The 23,352-nt window shown below is 41.2% G+C and overlaps 1 protein-coding gene across 1 annotated transcript; it reads left to right on the top strand.

The window, feature by feature from the left end:
• Positions 1 to 1,516: 1,516 nt before the first annotated feature.
• On the top strand, positions 1,517 to 13,479 carry CDCA7L (cell division cycle associated 7 like). The gene is made up of 9 exons (XM_062616868.1): positions 1,517 to 1,646; positions 5,043 to 5,174; positions 5,631 to 5,990; positions 7,519 to 7,593; positions 8,195 to 8,380; positions 9,756 to 9,887; positions 10,738 to 10,887; positions 12,007 to 12,143; positions 12,474 to 13,479. The coding sequence occupies exons 2-9, from the start codon at positions 5,115 to 5,117 to the stop codon at positions 12,502 to 12,504; spliced, it is 1,131 nt and encodes a 376-aa protein (XP_062472852.1). The 5' UTR covers positions 1,517 to 1,646; positions 5,043 to 5,114; the 3' UTR covers positions 12,505 to 13,479.
• The last annotated feature ends 9,873 nt before the right edge of the window (positions 13,480 to 23,352 follow it).

The following is a 23,352-nucleotide window of genomic DNA, read 5'->3' as shown; positions in this document are numbered from 1 at the left end:
TACCTATTAGTGTAGCTTGTTTCAGAGAGTGAAGCTTTGGTCAAGGTGCTGTTTGCTCTTTTAATGGGGGAGGAATGTTGTCAGCAGCATTACTTTTGGAGAATGAGCTGCCTTTGGGCCATTTGTCTTGGCATAAATAAATAAAGGATAAAATAATAGTAGAAACAATCATTGTACAAGGGCCTGTATGAGCAGCCTTGGTTTTCTGTGATAGCGGACAAGGCTGTTCTTGTACTGGACTTCATGTTGGGGATTTTTGCCTGAATGTTTAGGGTTGGAAACTACCTCCTTTGGAAGAGGAACTGGCCTTTCTCACCAGGCAGCTCTTGATCTCATGTTTGCAAGAGTTAATTAGAGGAGTGGGAAGTCCATGTGTGACTTTATCACACAGCAAACAGCAGAAAGGCTTGCTTCGATTAAGAGTAGCATGTGACGTGTATGTGTGGTCCTGGGGACATAGAAGATAGATGTCTGGGTGCTGTTGAGTGATACGGGCACTTTTCTGCCCAAGCATTTCTCAACGACTGAATGGTTTTGCAGATGATACTGGGATGTGTAAAACCCTCTTCTGCAACTTGGCAAAATGCCTTCTGCCTCCATTTTTAAGGCTGGATTTGTTCACCCTGTCCTTCCACACACCAAATCCTAAAAACAGGCTAGGTGGAAGCTGTCTGAAGGTGGCAGGCTTCAGGTAAGCCTCTCCATGTAATGAGCTAGCCTGTTACATAGAGAGGCTTATCTGAAGTGCTTGTTCAATGCATGTGGTCAGAGGGAATGGTTGGATGTGGTGATATGAGTCTTCTGTGCTAGGATCAGACTTTTTGAACTCTGAAGTTGCAACCTTGGTCACATCAGAAAGTGCTTCTGTCTGCCTTTGGTAGTTCTTCCTCCTGGTGGGCTACACTGTGGGCTTCTTACAAACAAGAAGTGTTTCTGGTTAAAATAGGTTTTCACTTCTTACCAAGTGTTGTGGAAAAAGCCCTGCAGCAGTACTGACAAAAGAGAATGAGTTGCATCGGTTTTATTTTGGGAGTTAGCTAAGTGTCTGCTAAAATACATAATAGTACTGTTATTGCATATAATATTAAGGTTTCTATGGACTCGATTAGCATTTTGTTACATTTGAAGATACATTGCTCACCATTGAGAGGAGGAACAGTGATGGGTTTCACTACCAATAAAGGATGCGTTGAGCATATGCTTGCAAAGATGAGACATACATATTTTTACATCTGAGTGCTGTTCTGTGGAGTTAAACATCCTGCATATCACATCCCCTCCCTTGCCCCAAATCTGGAGTCTGTATTTAGGGGTTAAAACAGACTGTACTGAGTTTTCCCGGAGTTTAGCTAAATAAGGCACAGTTTATGTATAGCGTATTTTGTGAAACAGATTTGCATTTGCATAGGAGCATAAAAGTAAGTTGAACTGTTGCTATTTTGAGTTTTCCTAGTAAGTTGGCGTGTCCGACTCATGTCTTCTCTCTTGTTTTGAATCAGCAGCAGATACCCAAGGATGTGGCTGACATTTTTAATGCCCCCAGTGACAGTGAAGATTTTCTGGGGTTCCAAGATGATGCTTCCAGACAGAGGTTGTTATCAGAAGACACCTATGCTAATTGTGATTCCCTGAAGCCAGGAAAAAAGGTAGGAAGAGATTGCCTTGGCTCAGTTATGCTTTCTGGGTGCAGTAGTACTCTGAGCCTGTGTCAAGGCTGTGTAAGCTATTACTCTCTGCAAACCCCATAATTTACAGTTCTCATATTAAAAATGAATGTAAACAAACTTGCTTCAGTGATTGCTTTGAAAAACTGATTAATTATATAAAAAGGAAAATGAGTTTCATTAAAAGGCAAGTTTAAGTGAAGCAAATAGGAAAGGGAGAATTATCCTGGGCTGATATGTTCTCTGACTACGTACAACAGTGGAAATGCAGGATAATAGAGGGGCATTTGTGAGTATGCGGACTTCAAGGTATTTCTTCCAGAAATTTATCTTGGTTCTGTTTCTGCACTAAAATCACATTTTAGTGGTGGTGACCCACAGAAACTACCAGTTCCGGTTGATGATTGTGAGATTTGCTGGATCTCTGCTCTCTTAATGGTGAAGTACCTAGATCAGCATAATGGTTTGTACCTGCTTAAGAGGTGCTGAAGACAAGGATGATGACTTGTGTTAGCAAAGGAAACAGAGAGAATGAGGCTTGTACAAGTGTGTACTATTTCTGAGCCTTTGTAAGCAAATGGCCTCGGGAGAGTGTAGAAGCCTTTTGGGGGTAGAGACACAGTCTATGAAGAAAGACGGTGGCTAAAATGTAGTGAAATGGGTTCTAAATTGCTTTGTAGTGTTGTTGCTAGATGGGAGTACTAGTAACTTCAGAAAACCAACAGGTGGCTTGCTCCTGTATTTGTGGCTCTGTGCGGAGCAAGAAGGATCAATAAAGAGAGGTGGTGATGGAGCAGGAGCCTTGTGTGGGAGCCTGAGCTTCTGCTGCTTGCTTGGGACAGCTGGCACCTTACTTTACTTCTCCCTGCCTTGGTTTCCCAACTTGAGAGATGGAGATTATGATAATGATCTTTGCTACAAATTTTTCTAATGAAAAATGCTGTGGAAGTGTTAGGCACTGTTAGTTTGTGTTACTGGGAATCCCAGTGAGAATTGTTCCAAATTTACAGCTGGCGCTGCAGCTTTCCTTACCATTCTTGCGTTTCCCTTGGGCTGAGAATTATTTTAAATCTCCATCCGTAGAATTGGGCAGTTGTTGGGAGAAGAGGCAAGGCAGCTGCCCTGCTAGGGGGTGAATGGGATCTTGGTGCATCAGGTGTTCTCTTGGATGCTGATGTGCAAACGTACTAATAAGTAGCAACCTCTGCATGTGTGCTTTTCCTTACGGCTTTCTGCAGTTCTCCTTTCATAATCTCTATGCTTTTGTGGAGTTTCAGCCATTTCTCCCGCAGTTATCCGTGATGCCATTTTTACCTTGTGCAGACTGTTCTTCGTAGGAGTGACAGCATAGCTCTAGGTGTGTTATTTTCAGTCACTTCAGCTAACAAAGTTTATTTCCCTCCTCCCTTTTCATTGTGGAATTTCATGAAAAAAACAGAATGCATAACAACTTTGGTTTCCCTCCAAGAAATGCAATTTAACTTTAAAGTAACTTCCCTGTTGTGTTTGTTCGTTCCTCAAGCAGCTGCACTGCAGCTATCAACAAAAGAGTAAAGCAATTTTGCTCAGAGAAAACTTATTCCAATTACCCATAATAATTTGTAGGAGATGTTTAAGTGCAAAAAACCAGCATATGCAGTAGTTCCCTCCTCTCATTCCCCTCTAAGTTTTTCCACTCATGTATTGTGTCTGTTTTTCACCAGACATTTTAAGGTAAAGAAGGGTGTAATTAAAGTCATGGAAGGGAGAGAGTTGAAAGGAATAATAAAGATATTTAGTAAGTGTATTGTATGAAAGGTCATTTTTGTATCTCGCATGAGAGGAAGAAGTAGCAGAAGAAAACTGGGGAGACGAGTGTTGCTGGCTTTCAAGAGGCAGGTGTGGTGTGAACATGAGTTATGTTCCTACTGGGAACAAGTTTTTCAGGAGACTAACGGGCAAGTTGGCAGATGGTCTTCTACTAATTCTAACTGGGAGTATGAAAATACATTACTGATTTAGTAAATGCATTGTGTTTAATTGTTATATAATGTGCATATTGTAAAGAGTGTTTTAATGAGATCTTAGTTTCTTTTTCATGGACTGAATTTTCACTTCCTAGTCTGTAGGCAGAAATTTGGGATCTCTATACCCTGGAATATGTTTGAATGATAAACTGCACCATTGAAACAGAGTTGAACAGTTGGAAGGTGGAGGGATATTAGTCAGGCTATTCAAAGCTCTGTGGTTTTGTGTTGGTATCTGTCACTTCAGTGATAGTGTACCAGGATATGGAGTAACATATTCCATCTCAGAGACCCTTGAGTGCTGCTGCAGCAAGCCCAGAAGAGAGGTTTCATTTTTTTTTTGTTTTTTTTAACTGTGTTTGTGGTTCAGACTTTCTTCCATTTGTCCAGGATTCAGCAGTAACAGTTATGTTTCTCCTTCTTAGTAGCTGCTGCCGTGCTGTTTTGGCTTCAGTCTGAGAACCATGTTGATAACGCATCAGTGTTTTAGTTGTTGCTCAGTAGTGCTTATCCTTATTAAGGACTCTTCAGTCTCTCATGCTCTGCCAATGCGGAGGGGCACAAGAAGCCACGAGAGAGCAGAGACAGGGCACCTGACGCACACTATACCACAGCACATCATGCCCAGTATGTAAACTGGGGGGAGTTACCTGGAAGGGCAGATCTCTGCTTGGGTCAGGCTGGGTGTCGGTCAGCAGGTGGTGAGCAATTGTATTGTGCATCACTGCTGGTTATTGTTGTTTTTTTTTTCCTTCCCTTTTTAGTTTTATATTCTCTCCCTTTGTTATTTCCCTTATTATTATTAGTGGTAGTTTTGTATTGTACCTTAGTTGCTGGATGGTTCTTATCTCAGCCTCTGGGGTTTATTTTATATTCTTTTGATTCTCCTCCCCGTTCCACTAAGAGTTGGGGGGAGGAAAGGGGGAAGTGAGTGAGAGGCTGCATGATTCTGAGGTACCGGCTGGGCTTAAATTACGACACCATTCAAGGCCTGTTTTTTTAGAGCTAGAAGAACGAACAGCATGGTAATTTACACATTAAAAAGCGGATAGTTTATTTTCATTGGGTAGTACTTAAGAAGAGGAGAAAGAGGCAAAGCAGAAGAAAGTTTCCCCTGCAAGAAGCAGCTCAATTAAAGCCCTGTGCTCAAAGTGAAGGGGGGGAAAAGATAAATCCTAAGCTAAATAACTTTGTGCTGAAACTGTATGTCTTCTGCTTTCTTCTTTCGACAGGCTTTGCCTGAAAAGTGCTTTCACTTTGCAGTATATGCCATCTAATTGGTATCTTCTTGAATCTCAGAACCTGTTTATTGTGACTGAGACTACTGTGTATCTGACTGGCTGTCATAGCTACTGGCTGGTGTTTTTAACAGGGTGTTCAGTTTCAGTCCAGATACCTCACTGAAGAGCTGCAGAGGATTTTTGCAGAAGACACTGATTCTGAAATGGAAACATTTGAAGGCTTTGCTTCAAGTGAGGTGGATGTGAATAAAAAAGGAGTTCTGGTAAGGCAATTACGTATGTGTGAATGTATATGTTGACTTCTGTTTTTTTCTGTTTCTTCTGTGTAAACCTCCTGTTCTAGTACGAGTGTTTCTGATACACTGTGATGTTCTTTCTTCATGCTGAAGAAAAATATTCTAAAGGAGATAAAAAGCTTTATTTAGTGTAACATCACATATGAGACATGAGGACTTCTTTGCTTGCTTGTAGACTGTGCTGGGCAAGAATGTTCGTTTGAAGACAACCATGTCTGTATCAGACTATTAATATGTAGATTTTGTATTGGTCTCTGCACAGGGAAAAGTGGTGTACTGTGAACTTTTAAACATTTGTTGGCTTAGGTGAATTTATGACTGTGCCTTTGGGTGATGAGGCTGCTGCCTAGAATTAGTGATTTAAAAATGACCTTTTTGTGTATCACAGCCAATAATGTAACATGGGATTCTTCCTGCCTCTAGGCAGTAGAGTCGGATTTGAGTGATGAAGAACGTGATAATTTATTGGGTAGCGAGGAAGAAGAGGAGGAAGAGGTGAAGAATAAAGTTTCCCCCAAAAGAAAAAGCTTTGGCCTCCGTGTTGCCTTACAGTTTCCCACCAGAAAGTCATCTGAGAAAAAAGTTCCTGAACAGGAGTTTTCTAACTTACCTCTAAAGGAAAGTGAATCCCTCACACCTCATTCAAAAGAAATAAGCTCTAAGTGGTGGGATAAACTAGAGGGCTCTGCTTCAGAGTCTGAAGAAGACATGAAAGAAACACAGGAGGAAAGTTCCAGTGCTCTGCTTAAAAGAGCTATGAATATTAAAGAAAATAAAGCCATGGTAAGACTTAGAGGACTTAATGTCCTCTAACATTTGCATCCTAATACTTAGCTTCAGAACAGTTGAATGTTGGGGTCCTTGCTGGTGCTGTGCTGGGACTTTGGGAAAATCTCATGGTGGTTTGTGTTAGAATTTTTCTGCCTGGAAAGACTGTAGAGGACCAACAGCATCCAGACATTAACCCCTAAAATAGCCTCAAGTATGTCTAGTCTGCTAAGACCAGAACTGAACCAATCATTTTGCATGTGGACGTGAACAAAGTTACAGATGCCTGAGCTGTAGTCTTATATTCAGAACATGTCAGAAAAACAGCATGTCCCTTCAAATGGTTCATGGTATCATTTGCACAGCAGGGTTTATACTTTTCATTTGGTCTGACAGATCTGCTGCAGTTAGTGATTGGAAAGCCAGCTAAAAACTGCTAAGGATGCTAAAATGTAATTTTTCAGTTGTGTTGGATGTGTTTACAATTATGCTTTGCTATATAACTACTGAAAGTGTGTGTTTGTGTGTGTGTAGGTCAGGAAAAGAAAGACACTGATCATTACCTAACACTTTTTCCTCTGTTGTCCAACATGCCACCAGCTCTCTATCAAGCAGCTGTGTAGATCCAAGTTGATGTTGGATTAGTTTTACTGTATTCCTGGAAAAGTTGCGGCTGCCCAAGTACAAGTACACCTCTTGGGTGTGTAGGCCTCTGTGTAAAAACTTCTTTTAGTTTTGTACCTGTGTTTCTAATGTATTTTGTATCCTCAATGCTGTTTGTGTTGGTCTTGCTGCTTTTCCACTATTCTCACTCTTCTAGTTCAACCATTGTGAAATTCATTGGCATCCTAGTTGCAGTACTGCAGTGACATTGAATAGGTCTTGGTAATGCCACACTGAAGTGTTTACTGAGAAATGCATCCATCAGCATTACTGTCTGTGGTTTGCAGCATTTGCGAAATCAGCAGTAGCTGTCATGGTTGAAAAAAGGGATATTCCTAGTCTTTGCTACTAAGGACCCCTGAAAAATGATAAGGAAAGTTTCTCTGCTGCAGTGTCAGTGTTTAAAGGGACACTTGCCCTGGCAAAAAGCACAGGTGTATCAGAAGTCATTCAGAAAAATAGCCCATAGGAAACATTCAATGGTCTTCTGGTCAAGGGCACCCTGACTTCCTTCTCTCCCTCCTGTCATGGACTGTGATTTTCTCATTATTGGTCATAGATGTTGTAACCATGTTGTAATGTCCTGCTTCAGTGCTGTTTTGACAAGATTGGATGTTATTCTAACTAATTCAAAATCCCAGTAAGAATTAATGGGAGCTGTGAAGATAGCACTGCCTGCAGAGTTTTGCTTATTCAGGGGTAAATTAACTGCTTTTATGAGCCCCACTTAAATAAAGTGCCTCCAGAAAGATTTCATGTGAAAACCTGAAACTTCATGTGTTTAGATATAATTCAGAGTATATGTGAGGAGCGGGTGATTGGTGTTGCTTGTTTGCAAGTTTGCAGTGAGTTTTCAATGTGGCATCACTGTTGATTTCAGCTTGCTCGGCTGCTGGCAGAACTGAATTCTATACCGGAACTGTTCCCAGTGAAAACCCCCACCTCAACTCCTTCGGTAAGTCTCTGCTACTGGCTGGAGGTGATAGTCATTTTTCTAGACTTAGGATTAATGTGTTACCTGATGAAATGTTTTCACCATGATTGTTTTGGTTTTCTTTGGTTTTGGTCACTTTGTTTGCATAGGTTTGCTATTGGTCAGTATTTAAGTACCAGAGGTTATGTGAGGAAATGAAATTTTACAAGCTAATTTATGGAGAAATATGGAGACTGAGGCGAGATGCTGCTTTGTCATTTTTGCCGCAGAAATACTGTTGAGATGCTAGACAAATGCTTGTATATGTGAGAACAAGGAAGAGTAGTTACTTTCCTTTGGGTTTAGATCCTGTTAATATCCCTCTTGTAGGGTTTTCTTCTAAAATCCACACTTCGTAGCAGACCTATGCTGAAGAAATTGAACCACTTCAGCATGAACGCGGAATGATACTAATATTATTTCAACTGACTTTTCTTGACTAGAAGCAGAGATGTGAGAAAATATTCAGCTTCTGAAGAACAGGGAGAGCTAGCTTCTACCCTAATATGCCATACATAAAATTTTGGTACTGTTCTGTGGTATTAATTGGACTAGAATTAGACTGTTATTCTTCTCTTTCTAGAAACAGAAGAAAATCCCAAGGAGGACATTTTCAGAAGGCCAGATAGCACGTCGCATGAACCCAACCAGAAATGCTCGTCCACCAGAAAAGTTTGCCTTGGAAAAGTTTACTGTGTCAGCTATCAAGTTTGCAGAACAATTCAGTAGCTATAGACAACAAAACCTCCTGAAGAAGAGACTCAGTGTGGTATTTGCCAGACTTTGACATCTCCAGTAGTCAGGGATTAGGAAACATTTAAATTGTTGGCCAGCACTTAGATCAGACATCACATCCTACAGAAAGCTAATGAGAAGCTTTGGTTGGGATTAGCTACAGAAAAGTTATCTTCAGGCCTTCCTGCCTCATCTTTCACCTGTTAACTGAGCTCTACTTGTGACCTGTGTTGTCCAGTCATGACAAGGCAGTTTATAAGGTCTATTATTTATTCATTATTTGAAAATTACTAGAGCCCACAATGTAGAAGGCCTTTGAGTGGCAAGGCAGTGGGGCTGGTGGAGGTGGCAAAGGAGATCTTCTCTATCTTCAGACTCAGTGAAGAAAATAACAAAAGAGATAGAAGTTATATAGCTGAACTGAGAATGAATGAAGGGAATTGCACCAACAAACTGCTGACGTACTGGTTAGCCATTTGAGAATTGTAGGTTTTATTCTTTCCCACTTTCTTAAAATCTTGTTTTTTCCTCCCTTGGCTTATGGTGTCGTTTTATATTTATTGTATAACTTTTATGAGGAGGTTTGCCTCTGCACAGGTTGGATTCCAGTTCTGCTTGTAGGAATGAGAGCTTGGCATAGTTGAAGCATTATAGAGGGAATGTGGCTATTAAGAAAATGGAGTAGCATTGAATGAGAACCTGGGCTGGTAAATAGCTACTTTGGAGAGAAAAGAGCTGATCTTGCGTGAAGGATAAATGAGGTGTTAAAGAGTGTGATAAGGGAGAAAGCTACGGATCAGATGAAACTCATACATGAATAGGGGTCAAAGAGAATGATATTTGGAAGGAAAAAGGAACACTTAAGTAATAGTGAATGGAGGACTCCCTTCTAAGTCACAGGCAGAATAGTAAGAAAGGGCTCTGTATGACAGGACTAACCTAAAACTTCAAGAAAGTTTTTTTGGAGGACATTAGAAATTGTTATTGGAGTAAGCAATTAGAGAGTATGGTGGGAGATTGAAGGAGCAGAGAATGGGAAGGCAGAAGATCATAGTTCCTTATTTTAAGAGGAAAGAAACAGAGTATGAACAGTTACAGTAGACATGTGCAGGGAACACAAAGAAAAGGGTGTAGCAGAAAAATATGTTAGGGATTGTAGAAATAGAAGTAGTAGTGGTGGGAAGGAAGAACACAGAATGAATAAGTGGAGTATAGAAAAGATTACGGAGGAGAGGGAGAGAAAGAGGTGTTGATGGTTTGGAAACTCTTATTCCCTGTTCCCACCGCGGTCCATGAGCCACCCCCTCTAGGCTGCATACACATTATAAATGAAAGAATTTGTCACCAAGTGTGGTGACAGAATCTTCATAACACCAGACAAAAAGTGTTGAGATGAATTTGTTTAGCAGGGGAATTGTGGAGTGCGCAAAAGGAGGAGATCATCAAAATACTCATCCCACCGTCCAGTAGAGGATATTACTGAGGAGGACTTGGACAACATTGCAATCACTGTTAAAGATAAAATCTATGACAAAGTTCTAGTAAGTGGCTGCTGTTCTTGAGTGCGACCAAGTGCTTAAAAATGAAAGTTCTTAATAGTTCACTGGTATTTGCTAAAAGGTATGCTTTCCTGCATTAGAGAGAGCAGCTTGGCAGTGTAATATTACACAAGCACAACTTTGAAAGCTTTGCCAGGCTTCTGTGGGCTTGCCTCTGCTGGTTGATATGCCCCACCAACTTTTTCCTCAGCAAGGAAGTACTTTCTTCATTGAGCTGTTAAGTGGGATTTGCTATAGCTATGAGTCACCACTGATGAAAGTCGACATCCCTTTGATCTCTTATGCTCACTTAGTATAAATGTGGTGGTGGTTGAACTATTAAATAATAGTGATCCCTGCTGCTCACTGTACCCCTGGAAGTGACATTTTTGTATAGTTTGGGTAGTTTCCAAAGCTCTTGATGAAACTTGTACTTCCTTTCTTTCATTGGGTTTGGCTATTATTAATTGTCTTAAAGATCTAGACAGTTAGCTTGCTATTTCATGCCTCATTACATTTGCAGAAATGAGTCACTAGGTCATTTTCTGAATAGTATTAGCTCTTTCTGAGATAGATAGAGGAAAGGATCAGAACTGCGACATGAGGTTTGAGTTTGAGACTCCTAGCGCAGCTGAGGCCGGCCACTGTAAAATTCCTAGCATCTCTCCAGAGATTAATTATAATAACAGAACTTATTAATGAAAATCATTGCTGAATTTGACTTCAAATTGCTGACTTTGAATTCAAAACAGAAATTTGTGCTTTGCTCTCAGCAGATATACTAGCAAAGGTCAGCAGTGAGCATTTAAGATGTCCTTCAGACATACATGTTTCTCCTCCTTTCCAACTTTAGGGTAGTACTTGCCACCAGTGTCGACAAAAGACAACTGATACAAAGACAGTCTGTCGCAACCACGGCTGTGGTGGAGTGAGGGGACAATTTTGTGGACCATGTCTTCGAAATCGATATGGGGAGGATGTGAAATCAGCACTGCTTGATCCAGTAGGTATTTCCAGGGCTTGAAAGAAAGCCTAACGAATATCGTTTTGTCAGTAAACTGAGGAGCACTTGCTCATGATAACATAGAGTTCAAAGCTTTTTGCCATGAGAAAATCTCTAGTTCCTGTTAAAACTGACACTGGTCTTGTTGGAGCTCAAGTGGAACATGCTGGACCTGGGTTACCATCCATCCATCTTCCTGCTTTGAAGCTCCCATTTCTTACCAGATAGTGGAGGGAAAGCATGACAGCTTTTAAAAAAAGAAATCTGTCCCCTTTCAGAAAAATGCAAAACATTCCCCTTTTTTTAATGCTCTCAGTCATGTAGCATGCAAAGCAGGTTCCTTGGTTTAGATTCCAATTTTTAAATATGAAAAAAAGGGAAAAGGATACCTAGAAGTCTTAGGGTTGGTTCCCTCTTCTCTGTTGTCCCCCAAGGCTCTGAGGAAGGAGGAAGCGCAGGCTGCTGCTAGAGAGTGAGGCATGTGGGTACACAAAAAGCCCTCTGCAGAATAGTCCTCCCTGTGCTCAGCTTGTTCTGGGGCCTCCCTCTCTAAGGCCTCCTGCTTTAGATCTGGGTTTCTGGGCTGTTCTGAAAGACAGTGGGGAACTAATGGCTCTGATTTACTAGCCCAGTGTAGCAATGGCTGCAATTCTGTAATGCAGGCTGTTAGAACTTGCCTGTCTGTTAAGTTGCTGGGCAGCTGGGAGATCTTTAACTTCATGTACATGCTGGGTAATTCAATCCCAGGAATCATGCTATACCAGCAGGCAGAGCCAAAGAAACCTGTCACAGGGGGTACTTGTCTTTTGCTAAGGCTGTTCGCTGCTGTCAGCCTAGCACAGATGAGTTACTATTAGGCATTGCGGATGCCTTTAGTCTATTTGAAAATCAATACTGAGTACATCAGAGAACCCGAGTCTTCAGAGTTTAGAGGTATTCAAGCAAACAGGATAGTACTTAATCATTTATTTAATCCGCAGAATTTGGAAAGTGTTTATAAGGTTGGTTGGCTGGTTGATAGAGGTTTCTAAAACCTTGTGTCTGAGTAATGGGAAGGTGACTGTAATCTTACTCATGTCTTGCCTTTACTTCTGCCTTCCACCTTCACCCCCCTTGCAGGCCTGGATCTGTCCTCCTTGTCGTGGGGTGTGCAACTGCAGCTACTGCCGCCGGCGGGATGGGCGCTGCGCCACGGGCATGCTCATCCACTTGGCCAAGTTCTATGGCTACAACAATGTTAAGGAGTACCTGGAAAGGTGAGGGTTGTGCCCCATGGTAATTTTCTTTTAAACTGTTGTAGCCCTTTAAACAATACCTGACTTCTGTGGCCTGGGGCAGATCCTGGACCAATGCAAAAGAAACCTTTTGGACTTGAAATCAGCTTCGGTAAAGTGAGTCATATGGTCTGTAAACAACTGATTTCCTTAAGAGATTGAAATGCTTTTGCCAATTTGAAATCTGTATTGATTGCTTGGAGCATATAGAAGTGCTATTTTGGAAGTTGTCAGCTTCATCTATGGTAATTGTCTGTTTATGGAGAACCAGAATTTCCTAGAAAGCACTAACACTTTTCTCACATTTTCTAGTTTACAGAAACAACTGGAGAATGACAAATGAGAACTCTGAACTCAACGTGTGCCTGCAACTGATTAATATGTTGACAATATTTGACTTCAGAAGGTTATTACCATGTTTTATAAAAGATAGAATTGTAGGGTAGAATATATGCATTTCTTCATTTAGAACTTCGATTGATGTGGTCTTATGCAAAAGATCTCTCAGGAAAATATTTTGGTAGAGAAATCTACATGCACAGACCTATATGTTAAGTGAAATGGCACTCTTGAACTTTGAGTGGTTAATTTTTGATAGAGCTACGCAACCATATGATTGAGAACTTGGTCAATTTGAGCAATATTTTTATTTATATAATTGTGCAAGTTTCCAGAAAGGGTGTTTAATAACTATCTGTAAAGCATATCCTGTCTTTAAAGAAACAAAACGCCCTTCGTGTTCCAGCTTAACCCTAAAGATTCAGTTTTCCAAACCTTTCTGAACCTACTCCAGCACCTGTAGTTTATGGAACTTTGCATGCAAAGAAGGGAAGGGTACTTCATCTGAATGGATAATATTTCAGCCAAAGCTGATGCAACGTACCAGTGGGGGATGATTTTTTTTTTTTTTTTTTTATTCCAAAGTGCAATTAGTAACTGAAACATGAAAGTGGAAGACTCGTTTATCAAAAAAAAAAAAAATTAAAGAATTTTAAACATCATCCCAGTCATCCCAATACAGAAAAAGAATTGTTCACCTATGGTTTTCATGTGATGTACCTGCTGCCTGAACCAACTACCTTACAGCAGCTGGTAACAGGTTAACTGGTTTAAATCAGAGTTCAGCATTACTTTTTTTTTACGTACAATTCATATTTAGATGTTTTTTTCATATGTACAACCAAACTTTCAAACTTCGTTTAAATACAACGTTTGTATTGCAGTATGGTTATGGTAAAATTCTTGTAAGATACATGTTTCATTTTATGTAGAGAGAATAAAAAGTAATGAAGAAGAGTAATTTGTGAGTTGAACTACACCCAGATGCTATTGTCTCCCATTTATTTTCCATAGCTGCTGTAACGAAGGAATGTTTGCAGATCACTAATAATTATGTGGAGAAAGACATGAACACAACAGTGACAGATGAGGACATAACACCATAGAGCACATAGAGTGTTACAGGAAAGATTGTGGTTTTGGGAGGCAAATCTGCTCCAGTTGATTATGAAAAATATCTCCTTTTGCTTTAACTACAAGGCAGGTTAAGAAAGCAGTACATAGTAGTGAAAGCTTAGTACTAAACTGCCAAGAATAAAGCTGCATTTGCTAGAGCCCATTTAGGTGGCTTCTCCTTGCTTTTCGTAGTGAAAGTGCAAACATAAGTTGGCCTTCTGCTTTTGGTTTTAGAAATTGGGCATTCATAAACATTATTAGTTTCACTTCAATCCACTGGAATAGCCCTCACAAAAATGACTCACAAGTCAACTCCTTGAGCCAGTTCAGCTATGGTCCCAGCTACATGCCTTACCTGATGCCTACAGTAAAGATAGGCACGTGGTGTTCTATAGTGCAAGGCCACAGTACTTCAGATTCAAAGAGTTGCCTATTGCTGAATACTTAAAGCTATGTTTAAATATACAGATTCAGTGTAGACTGTTGTTGGCCTGTTGCGCGTCAGTTTTGCGTGAATGTGGAGATGAGTATGTAGCTTCTGCTGGGAATGGACATCTGGTTTCATCAGCATGCCCTTTCATTGAAAGCAGGGACTCGAAACTACTTATCTTTGGGACTTCGAGTATGCCTGTGACTGAATGTATCTGTCAAAGTCAAGTGCTCAGATTTTCTCCTAATGATTCACTAGATTATGGTCAAGTATTCCAAGAGGTGGAGAACTATGCTTGCAGTGTTTAGCACGTGTTTGTTAGAAGAACAGATACAAACACAGCAAACTCAGCAGCTTTCAGATAGTACATAGCCCTTCAGCAGCACAGAACTCGTCTTAACTACACTGAAGAGCCTGTTTGTATAATATCAAAGTAGCAGATAAAAGTGTTGCAGATGCTTCTTGTGCATTTTAGAAATGTTTATTTAGCAACAGGAAAGTTTATCTATCTTTGTAAATACCAACACAAACACAGAAACTGCATTTCATGAAGTTCCTTGATACCTTCCTCATATCCAGAGGAGGAATGAACAGCCTTTGAGTGACTGATTCAGGTTACCATTTCAGAAAATCAACAGTCAAAAGACATGCCTGTCGTTGCTCCAGTCTCCCATCCTGATTTTCCCCTTGGGGCTTACCTGCTGTAGTGGCAACTCACTTCCAAAAGAGGTGTTTTCTTTTTATTACATTCAGGCCTGGTGAAAGAGTACTGATGATGTTTCTCTAATTGCTGTTGGAGTCCTTCACCTTTCCTCTAATTAGCTCTAACTCAGTTGACAGCCTTTCTAAGTTAAAACTAAAAACCCATTTTGACGGTATGCCTTAATTGTCATTCCTAAACTAGGTGCTTCACTCTCAGCAAAGTTGAAAGCTGTTAAAAGAGGGATTGCAGCTCAAAAGATGAACACGATTTCCATTCAGGGACAGCCTACAACCATATTACAGCTACTGCAATAATTGACTGCTTGGAAACCTAAATGAAAAATCTACTCTTGTCATACTTACACATCACCCACTTAGGTATATTGATACATCATGCTAATACAAGGTTCTTAAGTATTTACTTGCTTCTTTTGTCTCCCCAGTGGCCTATAATTATTATGCCCTAGCAAATAAAAAATTCAGAGTTCTTTAGATCTGTTCATTTAGAAATTACAACTTTCTGCCAGGGTGGAAGAAAAGACAGGAGAAAGGTGATTTTTTAAATAACTTTTTTGTTTGTTTTAACTGTGACTGTATAGATGGCTTGATCCAGGTTACCGACATCTGGAAATTACTAACCTTATTCTGCACCTCTTAGAGCTGCTGAAAATTTTTAGGCTATCTGTACTGGGGTAAAAACTAAAGTCTCCAGAATAGTCTTCAAGCTTCTGAATCTCAACTGGATGAGAGTTGCTGTTTTATTACAATGCAGACGTTGTTTAGATCCAGTTAACAGTTATTTTAATGCATAAAGTAGAGTCAGTGATTAAGGACACCAAGCTGATATGAAATTTAAAGTCACAGTGGTCCAACATCAACAGTCCATTGCCATTCCTAAATTTCCTCAGTGCTGTTCATAGGATCACACTTTAGTCTAACTCCTGATGGAACTTACCTACCTAATAAAGGGAGTTACAGTCCCTGAACTAGGTTACTGAGATCAAGAAATTTAAGCTTATTTCTTCCACAAAAAGCCCACAGATACAAGCTCCTTCCCCTGGTGGGTAGGCATAATCTTTGGTCTTTCGGGTAGCATCTACAGTCAAGCACACCTTATCTAAAGTCCAGTTGTTCTTGCATACCATGCTGTGCAGTACAGCTTTAAAAAGTAATACTTCCAATAACTCAATATTCAGACAGTAATTTTAATGTCAGAACTGTTAATGGCCCCTCTTGGACCAGTAGTGCTCAAGCCTGAGACTGGCTGGGGTTTTGTTTGGTTTATTTTTCCTTTGGCCATTATTTGAAGGAAGGCAGAAAAGCTGCATGAATGCAATTATTTGGAAACAAAATATTCTGAACAGTACAGAACAAACCAAAACTACCATGACATATTCACTGAATTGGTTAAATAATAATGGTAGGAAAACTCTCACTCTGCCTTTTTTAAACTATAAAATTCAAGGTTTCATTTCCTTAGCTGTTTTGTCCTCACATCTGATTAGGCTGAAGAAAAGTCCTTATTGGTGCCCCTGCTTTCAGGAGATGATGGTCATTCTGACATCTAGCTGATTTTTCTCTTTTTATTTAGACCGTGCTCAACGCTCCAAACAGCATCACAAACACAGCTAACACCATCGGTGAAAAAAACGTCTGGCAGTGAAACCACGACACCCAAGTCCTTACAACCATCACTGCTTACCTGTCAGAAATCACAGGGTTGAACAAGCCAGAAGGCCAGACCACTGCTGGCAGTGCAAGGTCCAGTGTCCAGATGTGAAGTTCTCCTTAACACATGAGATTGGTAACCCTAAAAGTGGCAATAGCTTCTGACTTAATCTTTATGTATCACTTTTTCAACATAAATAAATTACAGACTTCAAGTGTAATAGTTCCTTTGTCTACAAGAAAAAGTACATGGCTGGAGTAACCAGAAAGTACATGCTTGCATAAGCACAAGGTTATGGGTTTAGGGGGATTTGCTCTTTCACTGATGGCCAAAATCAGCTGTAGAAGGTGATCAGCATGTGGCAGGTTGCTGGTAGCAGAGAGTGTGAGTATGTTCAGACCTGTAAAACTTCTTGTCTTGGAGAAAAACCTGATCATGACCATCAGTCATGTTAACACCATGAACGTGTTATTCAGAAACTGCTAAAAATTGGTAACAACAGTTGTTGATTCTTAAATGTAAATTGTCTGATACCATCTTCAGTAGTGCATTTAAACTTCTAGTAAGTCAGAGCAAAATACAAATTAGGAGCACAAGAGTCTGACAGATGTTGAATAATGGCATACTGTGGCATACACTGCCATGAGACATGTCCTGCGTTCAGCAGTAGCAGTCATTTTTCTCCTCCTTGGTAGCTGGTGCAGTGCAGTGTTTTGACTTTCGGCTTGGGAACAGAGCTGATAACAAGGATGTTTTGGTTTGGCCAAGGACTTTGTGAAGCTCATGCTCTGCCAGGGAGGAGGGGAAGCCAGGAGGAAGCAGAGACAGGACACCTGACCTGAACTGACCAAAGAGGTATTCCATACCACAGCACGTCATGCCCAGGAGGTAACTGGGAGTTACCTGGAAGGGCTGGGAGACTGCAGGGTTGGAGGAGGCATCGGTCAGAGCTTGGTCAGGCTGGGGGGGGAGCGAGTTATCAGTCAGCTGGTGGTGAGATGTTGTATTCTCTTCCCTTGTTATTTCCTTTATCATTGTTATTATTGGTGGTAGCAGTAGTGATTTGTGTTATACCTTAGTTACTAAACTGTTCTTATCTCAACCCGTGGGAGTTGCATTCGTTTCGATTCTCCTCTCTGTCCCTCCGGGAGTAGGGGGAGGGCAAGAAGGGTAGGGAGTGAGTGAACGAGCCCTCTGCCTGATGTTAAACCATGACAAGCTATCAGAGGAATTTCCAAAACACTGCCTATTTTATCCATATCTAACCACCTGCAAGGGGATATTGCTGGTGGCAGGGAAGGGGAAAAGGAATCCTACAGAATGCTGAACATCCCTAGTACTTGGAATAAAGGGAGGTGACAAAGCCTTTGCTTTAGCCAAGTGCTTGGCATTTTTGCAAAACACATTTCACAGTAAAACTGACTTGCATTACAACAAAATGTAGACAAAAAAGTAAATGGAACAAAGCTGCTGGATTTAGATCACTGGAATAGCTCTGTGCATGTACTGAAGGGTACTTACCAGTGGGCAAGGTAACATGCTAGTTTAGTCCATATGTCTGGCACAGCATCATAGAAGAGTGCAGATTGCAGCACTGCTGTGTGAGGAAACACGTCAAGTCCAAAAAACATACTAGCATCGTGAAGAATAGCTATTCCATTTACAAAAAAAAAAAAACAAAACCAACAACAAACCAACAATAAAAAGCCTCAAAATACATAGAACAGCAACAGTAGTGTTAAAAAAGTCACTTACTTGCCTTCAGCCAAGTCCAGCTGTTTAAAGAGACCTATGCATCTTTGAAAGGAGAAGGTTCATCCACTCACACTCTTGATGGCGAAGAAAGGTGTAAAGCCTCCAGGCAGTAGTGCTCTGCATGTTTCTGCTGTATTAAACTCCTCAGGAAGCATCTCCAGAATATCATCTTCTTAACCTCTCCAGACCAGTAAAAACAGAGCCATTAGAAATCACTGCAATCCACTCATTTTGGCTGTTCTACTTTGAAGTCTGATTTCTTCTTCAGGAGAGAGCAAACATCCTATTTTCTTAGGCAGATAAGAACCAGAGATTCTCTCCCACCTTTGCTGTCTCTTTGACAACAGCATTGAGAGAAATGACTGCAAACCTGTTAACACTTGGCAACTTCTATTTAGCTTTATAGTTTCAAGGAACATCGGCCACCTGTGAGAGACTGATCTGAAGTCAGACTCCTTTGTCTCGAAGACTGATATGAGAAGCTGAGATGGAATTCCACCAGAGAGATGGGTAGGAGGAGTTGAGATAAGACTCCAACATCCATTGCCTCCGAGGAGAAGGGTGTGAGGAGCTGAAGTGGGACTCCACTTGCCTGAGGGATAGGTGGGAAAGAGCTAAGACTTCCATCCATTACCTCTAGGATTGGTGTGAGGAATTGCTGCCCATTATCCCAAGAATTGCTGCTGACATGTGCAGTTGAAGAGCTGGCTTCAAGACCAGGGAAACTGGTCCACCAGGAATGTGTAATATGTGACATGAAGAACATTAGAACTCATTATAAAAGGGCAAAAAGGTAATCATGAAGAGGAGCCATTGCCATGAGGAGGACTCCATAAGGACACCTCCATAAGGACACTCTCCACGAATGACTACTATGGACCTTGAGGGACTCCTTCCACGCGACATCGCCATGAGGGCAACTCCATCAGGACACCTCCAAGGGTACCGTCAAGGGAATGACTCCAGGACACCTCCACGAGGACTCCCACCTCCGATGACTACTACAGACTCTTGGGGGACACTCTGCTCTGATACCAACTACAAACCCTGAAGGAATCAATACTGACTACAAACCCTGAACCATCACCACCTCTGATGATGGATCCCTGGGACACCACTGGATCCACGGGACACCACTGGATCCACAGTGATGACTATCTCTCTCTCTCTGCACTCCAAATTCTTGATTCATTTCCACTGCTTTTCCAATCTGTCCTATTGCTATCTATCTCCCTTATTACAGTAATTTCCCTTTTTAATAATAATTGTCTTTTTGTAATAAACCAACTGATCAATTATGGTACTTGACCTCATTTGCGTCTTAATTTCGTTCTTGGAATCATGAATGAAACAGGGTCTGACACTCAGGTTTTCTCCAATCAGACCCTGACACCCCCGAAGCAAACCAACATGTCAACCCAGGGCTTGGGATTACTGCTGTTACAAGGATGAACCCTGTGATTGCCTTGGGTTTCAGTTGTGCGATTAGTAGTTTGTGTTTCTACAGTACTTAATAGCTTCACCACCCCCTCCACCACCCACAGTCATTACTGTCTCAGGCATTATGCAAAGTGCAGGCACACACACGTCTCACCCCCAAAAAGAGCCTCTCTCCCTCCCCACAGGCCTACTCTGGAACTGAGATAGATAGAACATAAATGAAGAACAATTCATAACGGTACTAATGAGCAGGAACAGATATCACAATGTCAATGCAGCTCAGCCTCCATCAACCCTAGCTCTGGCAGCATTAATGATGAATGAGACATATGTAATGAACAACACTCCCTCAAGTGGGCAGGAACTGAAAGTGAAAAGCACAAGCTCCCCCTGGGAATTGAAATGTTTGGTATCCTGGTTTTAGACAGTTAATCTCAAAAAAGAACTGTTGTGGTTTAAGCCCAGCATCACATAGCTGTACACTCACTCCCCTCTTTTCCTCCCCAGGTGGGATGGGGAGGAGAATCGGAAGAATGTAAATCCCATGGGTTGAGATAAGAACATTCCAGTAACTACAGTATAATACAAAACTACTACTAATGATAAGGGAAATAACAAAGGGAAAGAATATAAAACTAAAAGGGGAAAGGAAAAAAAAATAAACACAAGTGATTCACGATACAATTGTTCACCGCCTGCTGACTGATACCCAGCCTGACTCGAGCAACGATCTGCCCTTCTGAGTGACTCCCCTCAGTTTATGTGCTGGGCATGATGTGCTGTGGTATGGAATACCTGTTTGGGTCAGCTGTCCTGTCTCTGCTTCCTCCTGGCTTCTTGTGCCCCTCTTCACTGGCAGAGCATGAGACTGGAAAGTCCTTGATCAGGGTAAGTGCTACTGAGCAACAACTAAAAACATCAGTGTGTTGCCAGCATTGGTATCAGACTGCAGGTAAAACACAGAACTTCAGCAGCTACAAGAAAGATGAAAAACATAACTGTTCCAGCTGAAACCAGGACATTTGGCTACTTGCATGCAGAGCTGTCATATTCCCTCCTGCAAAACCTCCATGATCTGATGGTGAGAAGAGGAAAAATAAAAGGAGCATCCAGAGGAAAACGAGAGTAAAGAAAGAGATGGAGAGCTGCAGAACAAGGGTGGCAGTCATGGGGGAGTTCCTATTTTCTGCAGTATTGAAATACTGTCACTGCTTCCTTCATGGGGTTGCCTGAATTTATTTTAAGCACTGTCACTACAGAGGCGAGTATTTTTTAAGTACTGAATTTCTGCATCCCCTCAGCACACAAGGAAGGATTATGATGCCATTTTGCAGATAAGAGTCTGAGACACACAGGACAGAGTCACACAGGAAACCTGCGGGAGAGGAGAACTGGAGCCTCAGCTCACCTGAACTCCCATCCTAATACATAAACCACAAGATTAATGCTATTTAGTGTGCTGTTAATTTGGGGCTTTACGCAAACACATTGCACGCATAATAACCTTAAAGGGGTCACAGGGAGAGGTAGGTAGAGGAGACAGGTAAGTGGAGTATGGAGGTAGGATAGCACATCGGTAATCTTGTCAGAAACAATGATCCCATTCCACTTTCCACAGAAATGGTGCCAGTTAGAACATTTCTATGTGTTGATGTCCTTTCCTTTCACAGACAGGACATTTCTTTATGTATTGACGTCCCTTCCTATCTCTTCTGCCTGGCTGTTAACACCCAGGAGCTGGAACAGAAAAGAAAAAAAAGATACTCCACTACATCTCTTCAAATGTAGGAGTCTTGTACAGGGTTTTTCACTGCTGCATTAGCCTCAATGAGATAGATGGCAGCGATAATTTTCACAGCAGAAAAAATTAAGATCTCAATCAGCTCAGTGTTGAACCAAATACTATTAACTGCACCATTCCTACAGAACAGACAGGTCCTATCCCTGTCAGGACATTAAAGATAAGACTCAGGGTTTTGGAGCAGCTCAAGAATTAAATAGGTATACAGAGGGCTACGGTGAGATATACTGTTGGTGGACTGCTTTCCTACTGACATCACATTTATTTTCTAGGCTCCTCCAGCTCCTTCACTGTAAGGACTTCACTGGATTCAGTTTCTCTGAACTTATTGTCATAGAGCTGTCTGGGATTTAAACCAGACTTGCAAGTTGTTTTTTGCTGAAAAATATTTCTGGCTCTAAGTGGTACTTTTCACAGAAGCTATTTCTTCCTAATGCTGGGCCCACTCCACAGAATCACAATAAAATTTAACAGCTTCTGGCATTTAGAACAGTCAACAACAAGCTGCTGCTCACAATACCACCAGTAAGCACTTATTTCTGGAGTCATTTTGGTTTTGCAACCAGCCATTTACCTGTGCCTGAACCTGCACCCCTAACCTCACCCACAATGAGCTATGTCTTAAGATGTCGCTTTGAAGTAGTGCCAAGGTGCTGAAAAAGTCCTGTTATTTACCTCGAGCAGAAGATCAATTCCATCAGACAATCTGTGCTTACCAGTCTCTCTGCTGGCACTTAAATCAGGTTTTACTGTATTTGCGAGAGTCATGCACTCAGAGGGAGACAGCGGGTTACAGAGGTTCATAGCAGGAACTAGTTCCTCTTCTGTCCTTATGACAGATCCCAGATGAGGTACAGCAAAGCTGACGTATAGTGGTTTATCCTAATGCACCTCTTGGAATTAATTTAAGCTAAAAGAACTCATTAGCAATACAAATAAGTAAAAGAAAGGGTAGTCCCCCAGCAAATACAAAGTGCCAGCACTGGTGAAACGCATTGCCATCCTGTTTGCATTCATTTGGCAGCCAGTCAATGAATGATTTCCTGGTTTTGCTGGTAATTCAGGGCTCTAACATTTTCCAGTTATGGCAGAAAATTTGGAAAGATATCTCCCTGCTTAAAATACCAGTGGATCCACACTCGGGGTTGGGTCCCTAAACTTTTCAAAGGCCATATGAATAGCAGTGATTCTGCTCAGGTTTCACCACCTATACTTATTTTACAATTATTTGAATGAAAGTTCAGGCTTGTGAAGGTTAATGGACTGACTAAACTGGAAGCAGTAATTCTTTACTTATCCATAGTCTAGAGGCAGAGCTGGAGCTGGCAGGATGAGCTTCCCGTCACGGCCCTGCGACCTCAGCTGTCATTTGGAGAAATCACCCTCCACTGAGGTCAGTAGTACACTGGTGTTTAGCCTTTCCATCTCCATGGCAACTTACTTTTGGACATCTTCTTCTGAGCAGTTACTTCCAATTACCTTCATCTGAGTGTGGCTCTTTGACATATGAAAACCCATTTGTTAGGGACTGAGGTGACACCAGCAAGCTCATCCTGCTCACAACGAAAAGGCAGCTTCAGCTGTGTTGCCAAGGGTAAAACCAAAGCTGCTCAGAATAGATGCTGTTAAGAGAAACAAAAGAAGTTGAAATATTGCCTGTCAGAAAGCTTCATGATTATATATTCACATTGATAGGTTTTGTTTGTTTAGCAAATAACTACATTAAAACACAGATTTCTTTTATTTCAATCCAGTGAGAGGTATCTATAAATATTGCAATGAAAATATCAACTTTGTGACTAAAATTCAGTAACAGCATAAAGTGTATCATTTGAGAGTTATGTCATGTTTTCTACCTTATTCCTTATAGAAAGCTTTTAAGAGAAAAGTACATTTTCAAAACACCGCATGATATAAAAGAACATAACTCATTAACAAG

This window comes from Pezoporus occidentalis, unplaced genomic scaffold (assembly GCF_034315485.1).
Source record: "Pezoporus occidentalis ecotype Australia unplaced genomic scaffold, CSIRO_AGI_Poc_V1 ctg103, whole genome shotgun sequence".
In the NCBI taxonomy this organism is placed as follows: Eukaryota; Metazoa; Chordata; class Aves; order Psittaciformes; family Psittacidae; genus Pezoporus; species Pezoporus occidentalis.
This window is presented reverse-complemented; position numbering and strand designations above follow the sequence as displayed.

What these genes read in the sequence shown, in the direction of transcription:
- CDCA7L (XM_062616868.1), top strand. Translation starts at nt 5,115, where the DNA reads ATGGAAACATTTGAAGGCTTTGCTTCAAGTGAGGTGGATGTGAATAAA. An exon ending in CCCCCACCTCAACTCCTTCG is followed by an intron (nt 7,594 to 8,194) that starts GTAAGTCTCTGC and finishes TTCTCTTTCTAG; the next exon opens with AAACAGAAGAAAATCCCAAG. An exon ending in AAATCTATGACAAAGTTCTA is followed by an intron (nt 9,888 to 10,737) that starts GTAAGTGGCTGC and finishes TTCCAACTTTAG; the next exon opens with GGTAGTACTTGCCACCAGTG.